General features: G+C 40.1%; 1 protein-coding gene across 11 annotated transcripts in view; it reads right to left on the bottom strand.

The window, feature by feature from the left end:
- The window catches only part of dgki (diacylglycerol kinase, iota), a 72962-nt gene that overhangs the window by 5828 nt on the left and 50330 nt on the right, over positions 1–16804 (bottom strand). For 10 of the 11 annotated variants that reach the window (XM_034225827.1, XM_034225829.1, XM_034225828.1 and 7 more), the window contains 8 exons: positions 15887–15956; positions 15525–15565; positions 15309–15433; positions 15139–15164; positions 5158–5195; positions 4590–4710; positions 3942–3978; positions 3602–3701 (listed from right to left, as the gene is read on the bottom strand). In XM_034225827.1, coding sequence (XP_034081718.1) covers positions 3602–3701; positions 3942–3978; positions 4590–4710; positions 5158–5195; positions 15139–15164; positions 15309–15433; positions 15525–15565; positions 15887–15956 — 558 coding nt within the window. Of the gene's footprint in view, positions 1–3601; positions 3702–3941; positions 3979–4589; positions 4711–5157; positions 5196–5257; positions 6242–15033; positions 15165–15308; positions 15434–15524; positions 15566–15886; positions 15957–16804 lie in introns of those variants that run through there. The other variant, XR_004569966.1, reaches the window with a different exon arrangement.

Here is a 16804-nt window from a genome sequence, read left to right as displayed (position 1 = left end):
CACCTTCAGGAATCTGTTGATTCCTCTGAGGTCCAAGATCGGGCGAAATCCGCCGACTTTCTTGCTCACGAGAAAGTACGCCGAGTAGAACCCCCTGGGCTAAGCAGAGGGTCTTACTGGCTTGATTGCGTCCTTGGACAGAAGGACGGACAACTCTTGGGCCAGAGCTAGGGCCCCTGCCGGATCGCTGACGACTGTCAATTAGACCCAGCCGAAGGCTAGGGGCCGGAACTGCGGTCCGTACCCCTGGGTTAAGGTGAAAACCACCCAAGGGATGGAAGTACAGACCGCCCAGTAACTGAGCTGCTGCTGGGAAAGCAGCCGACGACCGCCCCCGGGATTTCAGGGCCCAGCCCCCCGGCCCCTGGAGCCTCTTGGGGGGCGCCGGTAAGGCTCTGGGGCACGAGGCCGCCTGGAAGGCGGGCGACCTGGGGCACGAAGTCATTGGGAGGCGGTTGAGTGGGCCGCTAAGACCTCTGCAGACCACCCCTGTAATCTGGCGGCTGAGTGCGGCTGCTGGAGCGGCCCCTGGGCCTGCTGGGAGTGGGCACAGGTCTGCGAAGACCCGAGAGCTGCTGCCTGGTCTGCCTAGCTTGGGCGGCACGCTCCAGTGCTCCATTTTGTGAGCGCGCTCAAGCCAGTTACTGTGTGGGGAGGTGAGGCACAGCTGAGATCTGCCTCACCTCAGAATGCGTCACCCCACAGAAACTGTCTGGAAAGCGGGCCCTAAGCGCATGCCTGCACCATCTCACTGTATCTCACCAATGTAATGTTTGTAGATCCCTTTATTACATTTATCCTCGCCATCCATAGTCTCTAAATAACTTATTTCACGTAGCCTATATGATATTTAGGCCCGCTGGTCTCATCATACAACGGCAATGAACACCAGGAGAGGCAGCCATAACCTCTGCCGCACTGAAGGGGGCGCACGTGAGCCCACAGGTTCTTGTTGCTACTGTTATTCTACCCAGACGCAAACAACAAGCTAGACTTTTGAAACTAGAGGAAGATAAGGAGGACTTTTACAAAAATGTAATGGAGATTGTTGTCCAGAAGGATAGCATGGACTTCATCTTCAAGTCAAGGTAAGACCCCAATTGTAATGAACATGGGATCTTACTAAGAAAGAACAATCCAATATTTAGATGTTTGGTATCCTTTTGTTGAACAGTCTGTTTAAAATGAATCGAAACATCAGACTAAAAAAGCTTTTGAAAATAACCGAACATTTCGATTAAGGTCAAAATATAATATTTGTAAATCTGACGCTGAAAGAGTCAGTGCCTCACCAGCCATGAACCTCACCACACGTCACTGGGTATTGACTGTGGCCAGTACTTGCACGGCTTGGAACTGTAGTTACAGTAGTAACTGGCCAGTACTTACGGCTTAAACCCGTAGTTACAGTAGTAACTATGGCCAGTACTTACACAGCATAGAGCCGTAGTTACGGTATTGACTATGGCCAGTACTTACACGGCTTGGAACCGTAGTTACAGTAGTAATTATGGCCAGTACTTACGGCTTAGAACCTTAGTTACAGTAGTAACTGTGGCCGGTGCCTAAAAGTGTCAGCCAAACGGCTGCCCACTAGATAATATAATATTGGGATGATGAAATCCTCCTTAATGGCCACACATGCAGAGCACACATCACACAGTGAAGATTGTTCTCTGCATATCGTCCTAGTGCTAGGAGTCTAGTACTAGGAGCAGTAAATACAACGATATAGCGCTACTGCAACCATACCATGCGTTCTCCGGGAGCGGGACCGAGAGCACTGCCCTCACCGGCTGAGTTAAATAATGAAGCTTAACAGTACATGCAAGGTGTTAGCCAAGCGGCTGCTGCTAACAATCAAGCAACCAAGTCAGAACACAATGTTAAGACCAGATAATTAGCTTCTAAGAAAGAGAACAGCCCGCATAGAACCGTAGGCCTTGGTTACAGTAGTAACCGCACATGCAGAGCACACAGCACCCGCAGTGAATATGTTCTCTTCATATCATCCTAGTGCTAGGAGTCTAGTACTAGGAGCAGTAATACAACGATCTAGAAATAGAAATAGAAAGTACTTACCTTAGTCTCTGCATATAAACGAAGAACGGGTTTAAAGTATGACACTCTGGGCTTTCCATAGTAAATTGAATGAGGGACACAGCCAAAGCTGGGACTCAAATGCTAATGATAGCTCGGGCACAAAGCCACAAGCAGAACTTTCAAAAGAGAATAAGGGCAACTTTATGGGAGAGGAAGCGGGAACACTGTCGTCACCAGAAAGTCTAAGCCAAACCAAAAATAAGACAGCAATCAGGACAACTTGGCTGGGAGAGGGTGCGGGGACACAGCCATCACCAGCAACAAGCTGACAGCGCACAACCGGCCACAGCTCCTGGAGGACGCGTTAACGACCCGTAGCTCCGACTGTCAGTCGCGAAGCTGCACGCGGCCAGCTGCTTGCAGAGCAATCCCTCCGATCAAAACGTTCAAACCTGAACGCTGTAGGCTACAAAAATGTAGCCACGGTACCCTCGCGCAGCGAGAAGATGAAAGGAACAGATCCTCTGACGACACCGGCTGATATAGCCGGTGTCACGTGGGTCACAGGTGACTTTGTTGTTATTGGTACTCGAGCTGCGCATGCGCGCGATGGACATATCCAGTGCTTAAAGCACCGCCTCTGGCGGTCAGTAGGGACGAAATAGAACCCCTGTCACACTGTGCTGAAATTGACACCAGATGGACACACGATAAAGCAAATGTTCAAATTCGGCATGGGAGCTCCACCCTCTGATGTGTGACGTCACTCAAAACAAGTGGGTTAGCCCCTCCCCACTATGAAGGCACAACTTAACAGGTATCTCTGTATAATAAAATAATATATATATATATATATATATCAATAACTATAACTTTGGGGCCTTTTCTACAATTATAGCTTATTAATTTGACTAAAATGTTCTTAGTTGCAAGTGAATTATTGTTATGTCCTTTATATTTAAGCAATAGCTCACGACAGGCCGTGGTATATGCTCATTATATCACAGCTAAGGGGCGTGGTTCGGCCCGACGCGAAGCAGTTTGCTTTTCAGCCCAACGGTATACTGTTTTTCGGTATAACGGTATACATTTTTTTTCTCAGACGCGGAGGGATACTGATTTGTTGTGAAAAGTAACTTACAATTCTACCCGTGGTATATGCTCAGTATATCACGGCTAAGAACCAATCAGATTGCTTGATTTGACTTGTCCGTTTTATAAACTGTACATATATTACTCTATAGTTTTCCTTCTCTTTTAATCCTTGTGCTTTTGTTATATTGTTATGTTATTTTATCTCTGGCAGAATCATTTCTTTGGGATTTATACAGTTTAACCTTGTAGTGAACCCAGAGCAAACACAAACACACAGCTCAGTTTTCTAAAGCTAAAACATTCCTGCATACAGATTAGGACGGGGCTCCCCCTGAGACACACCCTAGAAAGATCCAGTGAACTTGTTTCTCTGTGAATCATTTACCTGCTGCTCTCCTTCCAGACACGACTCAGCCAGACTTACGGGAAGTGTGTGTGTGTGTGTGTGAGTGAGTGTGTTCACCTGGAAGTTGGTCTTCTCGAGCGACGCCCCAGCCTGCACCAGCAGTCTGCACACGGCGTGATGCTTCTCTGAGGCTGCTTTGTGCAAGGCAGTGTCTCCTCTGCACACACACACAAAGGTAAGTTGTGATACTCAAAATGTCACACACGTCATTGTGGTTGTTTTGATCAGGTGAAGACCACACTGACGTCAAACAGAAAGCAGATAAAACAGGATTGAGGTATGATGGCATGAAACATCTCACACTATAAGGGTATGTGGTTTTTTAACAGTTATAAGTATATTACTCTAGCAGAATGAATCCTTAAGTAACTTTTTTTTTTATAAATAGGTTACATACTTTTCTCTGTCCGTCAAATCCAGAAGCACCTTAGAGCCTGAAGAGGAGGAAGCAGGAGCAGCTTTGATGACAATGATCATTTACTGTATTAAATAAATACACATTTATCTTAAAGTAATATTCCTACAACAATGTCAAACTCATGATGGGCACACAAATATAAACATGGACGCAGCAGAATCACATCAGGTCTCTTTAATGGCAAACATTCGTCTTGGCCTACATTACCCACAATGCCACTTGACGTCCAACAGTTTGGTTGGAGATTCAGATGTGTCTAAATAGGAGTGTCTAATGTAGCAATGAGTTTTAAAGATATAGTAAAGATGGGGAGCGGGCTACAGAGATACATTTTTCGAACGTCACATCTTCAGGTTTTGTTTTGTTATTTCTACTTATAGTTTTAAATGTAGTGGCCTTACTTGAGGACTTTATACAGCTCTCTCTGGGTTATTAAAGCCTTTATATGACTTTGTTACATATGCAGTAGAACTCCCTTACACCGGGAAACCGACTTAAATAACAACATTTGTAAGGCTGTAATGGCTCTTTGTTTAGAGTATTAGACACGATTTTTACATCTGAAATACCCTAAAAAGCAGCTTTAAAATCATGTGTCACACTTCACTGCATCATGCACATCCTCACCCTGTTGCAGGATGAAGCTGACCAGCTCTGTGTGTCCGCTGTGAGACGCTATATGTAGCGCTGAGCATCCTACAGAGTCTCTGACCAACAGACTGACGCCCCGACGCACACACTCCGTCAGCTGGAGACACACACAGGAAACAGGTTAGGGTTTTAGAAGACAAGGGAAATACAGAGTGCTCACTATTACTCCACTTATTAACAAGGATCATATATATAAAACATTCATCTGAAAAAAAAAGAGAAGAGAGGATTTATGCCAGATTTAGCTATTAGCTAATTTTGAGCTCGTTTAAAAAACGTTGGCATTTATGTATTTTCGTAATATATAGCATGGTTTACCATGAAAATTCAATGGATATCCTGTGTTTTCTTGAGCCTGCTTCCTGCACTGGTTCTTAAAAATTGCTTTGGGCAATGCTTGTAAACACTGTTCAGAGATTTAAGGAAGTGGTTTAACAAAGGATGTTTGTCTGAGTGTTCAATGTCAGTTAAATGCAGCGGATGACAACAGGTTAAAATGGTTTCTATATCAGCGGTGTGTGTGTGTGTGTGTCTGAGGGATTACCATAGAAAGATCTCCTGTACTGGCAGCTGTGAGCAGGGCTGTAAACAAACAGAAAGACAGAAATCATCATCATGACACTGCATATTAAGTCGATTTCCATGGAAACACTTGTTGATCTGCAAACATATTCCACTTTTGATAAACATATCTGCCTGTATGTTGAAAAACTGTCTGACTCTTTTTACAAACCTTAAGAAAAAGGAAGAGAAAGGATAACATAATGATTATGTTATCCTCTCTGCTGGGACTCTTGAACTCTTGACTTTGAACTTTCAGTTTCACTTCCTTGCAAATGCAAAGTCTGTCAGGGAATTGACCAGACAGGTGACAGTCAAACATATTTCCATGTAGCAGAATATTTTATCTCTGGAGCCATCAAACTGCTCTAAAAACCACAGTTAAAAAAATACTTAATGACAAATGAACCCGATTGCCTGCCTTCATTTTGACTCGTTTTATACACCAGGATTTATAAGTGATTCTTAGGGAGCTAAAGGCACCAAAAAACGTTTGATCACATTCAACTAAAACAATGTGCCACAACAACAGTGATTTTGAGGTTTTAACGTCACGTATGTAATTTTATGAGAAAATGTTGTTTCTGTCAATCTTTAACATGTATCTGGAAATGATATGAAGACACAACACAACAACAAACAAACTTGAGAACAAGTCATTTTTTTTTTAAATCTATGAGTGGGGACTGAGCTCGGTGTTGTTTGAAGGGCAAGCAAAACTGAAAGTGGATACACATGAAACCTGTTCGGACAAAGGGTTCAACAGACTGGAGAGTCCCAGGAATACAAATAACTTATTTCTCACATGACACCATAAATATCTTCCAGCTTCTCCAGAACAAATCCCCAAGGAGTTTTATTGTTATTGTTATTGTCATAACAAGCCTGAAAATGAGGAATAAGGGGCTGACAGCAGTTTTTTCTGAAAAGTTATTCAGGCTGAAACATTTGCTTTTTGTAATTTGCATCTGTAGATATCTCTTTGGACATTACTTATAGATACAATTACACAGAAGTGGTTCATAGGAAGCTAAAATAAGGCATATTCCTGTCTTAAAGTACCACAACTGTAAGAGAATATTTTCATCTGATCTGTTTATAGAGTTTCTTATTGTTTTATAAAATCTGTGATACTGCAAACATCTGCTTGTAGTCAGTCAAAGACTCCTGTGTAGGTTGAGGCTTGTCTGGATCTCTTTGAGACAAGTAGACTATTGTCTCACATCTGCTACTAATTAGGTATACGCGGGCTTTCTGGGAGCCCGCCTCTCCTCGTGTTGGTTAGATGTTTTGTGTCTTTTGGGGCAGAGATTACCTTGGTGGAGCACAAGGACAGTGTGAAACTAGGATGATCTCCCGGCCGTACGTAATTGTCTGTCTCTCAATAAATATCAGTGTATCTACAGGCGAATCCAGTTTCCCTCATTTGATGATGCGCTCAACATTGCTGCAAAGAAGTTTTTACTTCACAATTGGCGTCGCGAACGGTTACCAACAAATCGTCGAGCTGGTGAGTGTAATTTCAAATCTATATTTTGACATTGTCTCGCCAGACTCTGTGATTGACGGTATAAAATTACCTGTGGAACAGATAGATGCAATATTTTTGGTTTCCTCTGTGTGTGTGCACGGCAAACATTCGGAGAGACCTTAAAGAGGGCATCAGTAATGTGGAACTTCGGTTTAAAAGCAATGTGAAAGATTTGTACTGAAACGAATCGCCGAATTCTGGAGATTTCAACGGTTTAACTAGTTAAATCAACTCGCCTCGAAATTTTCCTGTTGCTGCTGCGGGTGCAGGGTGTGGGCAACTTCCCCCCCCCCCCCCCCTGTGGGAGCAGCACACACGAGGATAAACACAGCACAGTGTCGTATCTTCTTAAATCGCACCATTATGAGTTTTGAAACTAAACAGAACTCTTATTAACGGGAAACGTGATACGAAATATTACGTCACGCTGTGTTTCATAAACTGAGGGGTTGTTGAATTTGGCTGTTGTTAAAATAAAGGGTACTGAATTCATTAAAAGTCTCTGCTCTCCGGATCGGGGAGGGCAGAGCACCACTAAATTAGCATAGTGGTTGTTGATTGAGAATAATGTGGTTATTACTCTTCAGCAGATTCCGTTCTTAGAATTAATTAAATTAATTAATATCTCTGCTCTCGGTCGGTTGAGCAGTTTTACCACTACATTTGCATAGTGGTTTTGATTGAGAATAAGGTCGTTTATTGCTCATCAACTGAATTAATGTTTAACAACACAGACTTGTATTTTCTGTTAATCACACCATAAGCTCAAGAACTAAATTGAGCTATTAAATGGGAAGGGTGGTGGCAGAATATTACATTCACACTGTGTTTAATAAACTTACGGATTATTGAATTGGATTTTGTTTAAAAAAATTAAATTAAAAAAAAAAAAAAAAAAAAAAAAAAAAAACAATAAGTAAAAATAAGTACTGATATTTCCCTACCCCCGCTGAAGTTTCCCTAATTCGGATTAAAATTAAACTGGATGAGTTTATCTGTCACCTGATATTTGTTGCGGGTTCATGTTTGTTTGTATAATTGTTTCGTGTTTGTTTGTATACCTGCCGTCTTGTGCATGTTTTTGTAACAACTAATAAATGAATCAGTCCACAGCCAAGGTCAAATGAATCTAAATTTCCGCAAAAGGAAAATAAATAGCAAAAAAAAGCCTCTGTTTTACACCCGGGAACCTCAGAGGCATAACTGCGGGTCATCTGTCTGCTCAAATAGGTCAATGTTATATTATTTGTTTCATTTATTCTTAATCTATGTATTGTATGGTAATAATGAAAATAAAATAACCTAATGTATTGAACACATTCCGAAACAAAGCAGATAAGACAAGACTTAGACACAATGGTGATTGAACCTTTTGCACGATTGATGCAAAATGAAAACTTTGTCATTATCTGTTTCCAACTGGCCACTGGAATCAGATAATGGATATGAGTTGAAGTTCAATTACAGTTTTAAATATAGTTCAACATCCTTTTCTATACTCTGCTTGGTGCGGCAGAAGAAGAAAATAAAATAAAACGCAAGACACGGGGTCAGAGACAGGCGTGACCTCTGGAAGGAGAAGATAATCTGAAGCAGACCACGGCGCGACCCATTGGAGGTTTTATGACCACAGCACAAAGGAAGATCTAATTTCAGCAGTCAGTTTTTTTTTGGCAGAACTTTTGAGCATTTTGAAAATGTCTTTTCTTGCCTCTGTGCAAGGCTTAGTCTTTCTATCTGTATAGCCACTGGTGTAAAGTAACTAAGTTCATAAACTCCACAAGTCCTATACTTGGGCACAATTTTGAGATACTGGTACTTTATTTGAGTATCTAAAATGTTTTGCTGCTTTATTTTTCTACTCCACTACAGTTCAGTGGTACATGGTGTACTTTTACTCCACTACATGTATTTAATACCTTTAGTTACTTCACAGATGTGGATGAATGATGTGAAATATAACCAAGTGTTTAATCAGACTTTAGTTCCACCTGGAGTGAATCCACCAGCTACCCTGCAGTATACAAAGTCATTCAAACTAGCTGCACCTTTACCAGCTTTGAGAACACTTTAATGATCAATCATTATAAAACATATCATATATATTATTCTGAAATAAACCAATCTGCACAACGACTACTTTTACTGTCGCTATTTTCACTATATTTTGATGACAATACTTTTATACTTTTACTTGAGTAACATTTTGAATGCAGTACTTTTACTGTAACTTAGTATTCCTACACTCTGGTACTTCTACTTGTACTCAAGAACAAGATCTGAGTACCTAAGCTAACGTTAGCCAGAAACCTTCCATTTTGACACAAAGAACAATGGGGTAATTTCAAAGTAATTCGAAGTAATTCACACAGCCTCTTCCCTATGGGAGGAGCAGCAGTTTCAGCTTCATTTAAATATGTCGCGTAGATATAGATGGATTTATTTTTTCCTCTAAAAGAGAGAATGTGTATTTTATGTTAGTATTTCAAAAATCTCCTGGTGGAGAATCCCCCCAGACCCCCTGCGGGGGTTGGGTTTTCAGCATGTGAAATCTTTCACTTGTGAGGAAATGGCAGGATTGGCTCCAGGTCGCCTTTTTATTTACTACAAGACAAATGTTTTTATTTTATTTTAATTTCATACAGTTCAATTTGGATTGAGACAGGGAAATATTCTAAACCTCACGCGTGGCGTTTCACTGACAAGGGGGCGATATAGCGTGTATGTAATTACATTTCAAATACTGATTTGAGCCCCACCACTGTATGGGTTAGCCCTACCATAGATTATCTAACACAAATACTCGGGAGCCGATAAGTCAATAAGTTGCTTATCGCGACAGGCACACAATAACACAGTGGAAACAAACATGTGTTTGACTTTCATTATTTAATGAAACTGTGTGCCCTTTATAGTCTGTGTCCAATATTGTGTATTTGTATATATATATTATATATATATATCCTAAATATATGCTAAGGTCCCGCTACGGACACGATAGCAGTCGCTTCGTGCGCATGTGTGTAATTAAACCCATGATATCAAAATCTCACTCCAGCCAGGTACCCAAAGTTAGCAACCCTGTCCATACCCCAATTATATTTTATTGATGACAAGTTTGCATCCCTGCCTGTTATCGTTTTCATCAAGGAGCTGGAAAAAATGGTGTATTGATTACTGATCTGTGCAAGTCAAATTTGTTAACTGACTTTGGTTCTAATGTTAATGTTAATTTGATTTCAACCCATAAGTAATTATTTAAATTAACTCAACATTCCACATGATGGATTAGTGTTCCACATTTTTCCCACTAATTTGTTTATGATTAGGCCAATGGTAAAGAGAGACTTGATGACCCTGTGTCCTTTTTGTTAGCACGTGGTTCCATTTTGTCTAATGGCGTTGGACAGCTTCACTAAGAGTCACCCAGTTCTACCCTGCTACAGTCCGGCTGAGTGCAGTCACAGAGATGCTATGGCTGCTCTACATGACATTAATGGTTTGGTCCGAGAATGGACACCATTTCCTGCTCCCAGAGAGAATGACGCTCCTCACACTAAACAATACAGCCATTGACACTGTCTCACGTGGGTCTGCTCCCCCCCACCGAGCCATGAACTGGAAGCTGGAACACTTGGAACTGTCACACCAGCACCAACCCTTGGGTCAGTTAGATGAGACTAACGGCTTCACTTAGGGCATATGGGTCAGAAATATGACTCTGGTTACCACGGAGTGGGTTGTTTGTTTTTTAAGGCTATTCATACTGCTATGCAGAGTGAAGAGCCCCTACTATTTTAACAAATACGATGTCAGGGGCCTCTTACTGTCTACTTCTGCATGTATTCACATTATATGGACCATGTTTACACCTGTTGAAACTAGGGCTGCACGGAACTCAGGCTACAATACAACCATTTTGTTCTGCTCTAACGATTCAATTTATAAATTCTACATCAAAATAGTTCGGTTTATTGTTTCCAATGATAACGTCACCTTAAGTGGAGGAATGCAAACCTGTTTTAAAATGTAAGGTTTTGAATTTCTTTGACATTTCTCAGTAATGTCACCCTCAGACGCCCACTATCATTTATGCCAGTGGTTCCCAAACTTTGTTGTGCCCAAGGCACACCAAAGGACAAGTAAAAAAAATCTCAAGGCACACCTATTGTGAAAAGATAGCCCTTATAACACGTGTTATCACTCATATTATGTAAAGTATCTGTAAATGTGCATAATTATTTACTAATGCCAAATAAAATGTGACAAAGACAAATATATTACGAAATATTTCCGGAATTAATTTGAAACTTTATCAAATTAGGCTTCATCAAACCAGCAACACACTCATTTACACCAGACAGGTCACAAAATAGAAAATGAGGCAAAAGAAACTCAGCAGAAATTCAACACAGACAACTGTCAATGCAAGGAAGCTGCATTGTCCATGGTCCGGAACTACAAATTATAAATGTATTACTTTAAAAAAAAATGTAATATATTACACTACTTCGTTACTATCTACATAAAGTAACTCGGTACTTTACTCGTTACTTTCCTCGCCGAGCACGTACAAACTGCGCATGCGTGAGTGGCAATAACTTTCCTTACCAGCAGGCGGCGGTAGTCAAGCCCCCAGGTAGTGCGCCGGACTCAGATGAAAATATTCGTGCTGGCCAAACGGCGGTACTACACTTCCGGTTTGGTTGCCAGGCCCGAAAACACTTTTCCCATTGACTTACATGGGGAAAGAGTGGTCTGTAACTCGTTGGATAATTTTTTAACTAAATAAACTACCCAGTATGAACACTTGTATAGCCCTTATTAAAAAAAACATTCGTTCCTCAAGTTGTAAAACATTTGCTAATAACGTTATTCTGAGAGTTATTTCCCTCTGCATTATGAACGCGCATCTAATCCACGGGACCGCGCCGCCCGGCACGTTCATGGGAGGGTGCTGGAGCCAGGCTCTGGCTGGAGCTTTTGAAGCTACAACGAGCGTTAAAGGCAGAGAGTGAAATTCAGTGAATACACGTAGTTTACAGAGATGCTGTATGAGGAACCAATGTGAGTTGCGTTTATCTTTACCCATGGATGCACAATGGGAACGGATCCATATCGTCTTACTGCCATCCCACGGAGCTGTAATAATGGATATATTGCACATGTTTGCTGTAATTCATTGTCATACTACATGGGCTGTATGATTGAATCTTGTACCGTAAATGTTGTATTAAATGGAGTTAATATTACCGATATCACTAGATCATTACTAGCTAGCCGCTAGCTGCTAACTGCCGCCTCGTTCATATCAAATCCATGGCGGTAGTGTGTATTTGTCATTTAATACAGGCAACAACCGGAAGACAGAGAAGAAGAATAGACTGCGTGATATAAAATAATGGGCATACCTCCACCCCTCGATAGTTATCGCTGACTCAGCCATGTTTATGCAGCACTGCACGTGGAGATGTGGACGCGCAAGTCGCGCAGATTACGTACATAAACCTACAAAGTACTGATATAGTAAATTAAAAAAAATAAATGATTATTTTTGTGTAGTTGTATATTGAAAAAATAATGTATGGTTGTCACAAAATCCCACGGCACACCCGGATTTGCCTCACGCACACCAGTGTGCCGCGGCACACCCGTTTGGTAACGGTGGTAACTCAGATGCTTAAATGGACTTGTATGTTTTTCCTTCATATCTAACAGAAATAAGAGAGAGGGATGAGAGGGAGATGTGGAAGAGAGGGATAGGAAGGAGGAGAGATATTTGCGAGTTGCATACTGACTGAGTTTTCTCGATTAATAGCTTATATAGACAATACCATGCTTAGATAGACTCCTAAGTTATTATTTCATATGTGACAATATGTAAGAAAAGGGAGGGAAGAGTCAAATTATATTGAGAAATTGAGCAATTGATTTCATATTGGAACATTAATTTCTCAAACCTATGTTTTATGGAAGAGGAAATGTACTCCTGATAAACTAATCCTTGATCAAACGGTAAATGGTGAATTAATATAACATCTAGAATCATTGAGAAAGGGTTATTCCACAGGGACTAGCTCACATTTAACTTAAAATAACATTTATCTGCTTTGGACTGATGAGTATATGATTCTTGCATGTTAAATGACTAACACAAACCTTACATTTATAATGTGCATGTGTCAGGAAGGCTCCCAAATCATTCTGAGGGGGCCTATCCTATTTTTGTAATTGAATGATAATGTGCTAATCCATTACCTTGAGTTGTCTGCACTCAGGAAAACATCCCTATCAAGTGTTAACCCAATAACTAGGACAGCTCTGAAGGCCAAGGGTCAGAGAGAGAGGATCACACTCTGCGGCTGCAGAGAGCAACTTATCCACGGGCAAGGAGGTCGTTCGAGATGAGAGGATTCTAATCTTCAACTTTCTGATGAGATGGGATGCTTCTTCATTTTCGCTCGCAGGACGAGCGATGGCTTCATACAAGGTTTCCATGTTTCATTGGAGGAGCAGATGTTTTCATAACCTCTCCCATCACGGGGGGGGGCATCTGGATGTGCCACTTGGAATAGGCAGGTGCACTGCTCTCAAGCAGATAGCAGAAGGAATGCAGGCAGATGAGCCTCTGTTTCACTGGGAGATCATAAAGTGCTCACTGAATTGAGCCACAAAAGCAGAGCAATTGGGGGGGATTGAGATATGGCGCTCTGATGAAGAAGAGTTTTGAGCCAATCAGCACCTCAGTGCTAATCTACAGATAATTGAGTTATGGCGCTCTGATGAAGAAGAGTTTTGAGCCAATCAGCACCTCAGTGCTAATCTACAGTATCAGGATGCCTTTACACACCAGACATTCTGTGTCATAAAGAGAGGAGGAAAACATGTCTTCTGGCTCTCGTACAAAGATAACATTGAATTGAATGACCAGATGATTACAGATGTACAATTAATGATTGTTTTTGTATTCCCAATGAACAGATATGTGTTAAATAGTGGTGATAAATATATTTTATCAGATTACACTTTCACACTAAATTAATTAATTGATATTTTCAGATTTATAAGGTATTGAACAATAAGATATTTCTAATATTATAACAGACAATGTTACTATCCTTAATCATTACCAGGTAAAACAGATGTTTTGAAATTGATTACAGTTGATGCTCTGAATAAAGAACAGATGTTTTGATTTTTTCCTTTTCAGGTTGTTATACAATAAAATGTTTGATTCTTCAGATTGTTAAACATTTTGAGAATTGTTTAGTTTTCCCTTCAGATTTTGAAATGACATAATGATTGATAGTTGAAGTAATGTAATTAATTAAATATCATGCCTTACTCTTGAATAAAGCGTAATGAAGTAAACGTAAAGTAATGTTAAAGATTGAGGACACTGTAACTTTACAGATTACAGATTGATCGATTCATCACTGTGAATTTATACCTTAACTAGGAACCTTAGCTGGATCTCTCATGATTCTGATTTATACCTCAATTGGATTTATTATAAATCCTAAATTCTAATTGTGTTTTAATAAGTAATTGCCTTAAAGTAAATCTTTGAGATGTAAGCTGATTTAGAATTTGTGTTTGATGAATGAGATTAACTGAGTGATAAATGATAAAATATCTTATTTTTGAAACATATATTTTGCTATAATATTTTGTATCCTATGTGTTTATTATTGTACCTTTTGACAAAAATGCCAAGCACTGAAGAGAGGTGATTTTTATTATGATTGACTGTGTTCAATCATGGTGATTGAAGTGTTTTTCAATCTTGTTCTATTTTTAATGTAATGAATGTATCTGAGCCCACCCAACTCTGAGGACGCTTATTGATTTTAAGTATTGACTGAAATATTCTTAGACTAATGTTAATTGGTTATCAATAGATTGATAAAAAGAGTGAATCTGTAAGAGAATATTTTCATCTGATCTGTTTATAGAGTTTCTTATTGTTTTATAGAATCTGTGATACTGCAAACATCTGCTTGTAGTCAGTCAAAGACCCCTGTGTAGGTTGAGGCTTGTCTGGATCTCTTTGAGACAAGTAGACCATTGTCTCACATCTGCTACTAATTAGGTATACGCGGGCTTTCTGGGAGCCCGCCTCTCCTCGTGTTGGTTAGATGTTTTGTGTCTTTTGGGGCAGAGATTACCTTGGTGGAGCACAAGGACAGTGTGAAACTAGGATGATCTCCCGGCCGTACGTAATTGTCTGTCTCTCAATAAATATCAGTGTATCTACAGGCGAATCCAGTTTCCCTCATTTGATGATGCGCTCAACATTGCTGCAAAGAAGTTTTAACTTCACAACAACAATATGAAAAATCATATTATTACAGGTTTCACTTTTTGTTTTGACAGGCGCTAAACTACAGCTACAAACTAGGTTTTATTCATTTTAATGTGTGTGTGTTTTACCTTGTTCATCTGATGTCAAGGAAACACTAGAAAAACAAATGACAGAAGGAATTCAATTGGGGTTCACTTATGTCGAAAACATGACAAGTGCAGCAAGTGGCCGTTTTTACAAAATGTTGATAAATGATATAATCTTTAATACAGTATCTTCTGTTTGTGTGCTGACGTACCCAGAAGAGGGCTCCACCACCAGATCAGGCATCCCCGTGGACGACCCTGGCCCCCCCAACGGGCCCTCGTGGTCCAGGATGAACACCTCGTCCTGACAGATCTCCGTCACAAAGTGGAGGTGCTCCTGCAAACACACATGCATCAAACACAGAGCATTGTCAACACATGTGAGCAGGTGAAACATTGGTCATCAATCATTTTGAATCTGTTTTTACCTGAGCCTTGTCGATACGATAGAAGCGGTCAGTTGATGTGGCTGCAGAGCAGAGACATGCATGTAAACAGGAAGTACTTAGCAAAGAAAAACTGTATGTGTAAACAACTGTATAATTAGAAGAAGAAGAAGAAGAAGAAGAAGAAGAAGAAGAAATCTGTGTGTAATCATATCACTAGATCAGCTGATTTTAGTTTTATAAATTAAGTAATAAAACAGGATTACATTGTGCTAAGCAACAATAAAAGTTACTTAGTATCCTGGAAGATTTTCATATCTAGTTATGTATAAAATATTTTTTTAAAACCTTGGTTTTATTTTGATCTCTGCCACTGATCCTAATTATAATAATAAGTCACTCACAGTCCAAGAAGCTCCAGTGGGGAGAGAGTCTGCTCGTTGAACTTGTCCGCGGGACGCCTCGGACCTCATCCTGAACACAAACGGATCAGACTCATGAACTTCATCATCACTTCCAACTAGAAACTGAATGTAGAGAAACATTGATATTTATGTCGGATTAATTAAAGAAAGCAAAAGAGAAACATATTATTAAAGGTTATTTGTTGAGCAGCTGAACCATAAATACAGACAGAGATAATCACGAACATTAGTGTGTAGTGTTGAAATTATTTTCTATATGTCCAGAAAGGGTTCCCCCCGGTGAGGTAGAACTCTACGCAACATGGGTGTCGGTCTGTAAAAACTAAAAACTATTTATTGTTTTAATCATGTTTTTTTAGGGGAATTCCTTTGTCTGTAAGGATAGGCCAACATCACAAAACATATCATCACTATTAAACGATCATATCATATACAAATGTGATTAGTTCATGAAATTATTATATCTTTTTAAAAAGATAATGTTCTTATTTGTATCATACTGTGTTTACTGTGTGTATTTCTTTGTTTCTTAAATTACGCATATATATTTTATTTATCAAAAGTATTTTCTACCTAACTTAATTGTCTATCTTCCATGTGTCACATTTATATGTATGTATGTGATGTAAAGCTACAGCTCTAGTATAATATACAAAGATATCATATCATCTTGGACATTGAAAACAAATATTTTAAGATAAATGTCCAAATCCCCAGATTTGAGGTATTGTAAACATTCCTATTGATGGTGTGGGGGAAACTTCTGAAGCAATAGGAGTCAGGACTCAGAGAGACACGATGGAGAGCTGGAGCTTTGATGGCAAACACTGACGGTTTATTTGGAGCTTCGGCCGGAGAATTCACAAGACATGTCACGTGTCTGACCACACGGTAGAG

This window comes from Gymnodraco acuticeps, unplaced genomic scaffold (genome assembly GCF_902827175.1).
Source record: "Gymnodraco acuticeps unplaced genomic scaffold, fGymAcu1.1, whole genome shotgun sequence".
Classification (NCBI taxonomy): Eukaryota; Metazoa; Chordata; class Actinopteri; order Perciformes; family Bathydraconidae; genus Gymnodraco; species Gymnodraco acuticeps.
Note: the sequence above shows the minus strand (reverse complement) of the source record. Positions and strands in the feature narration are given on the sequence as shown.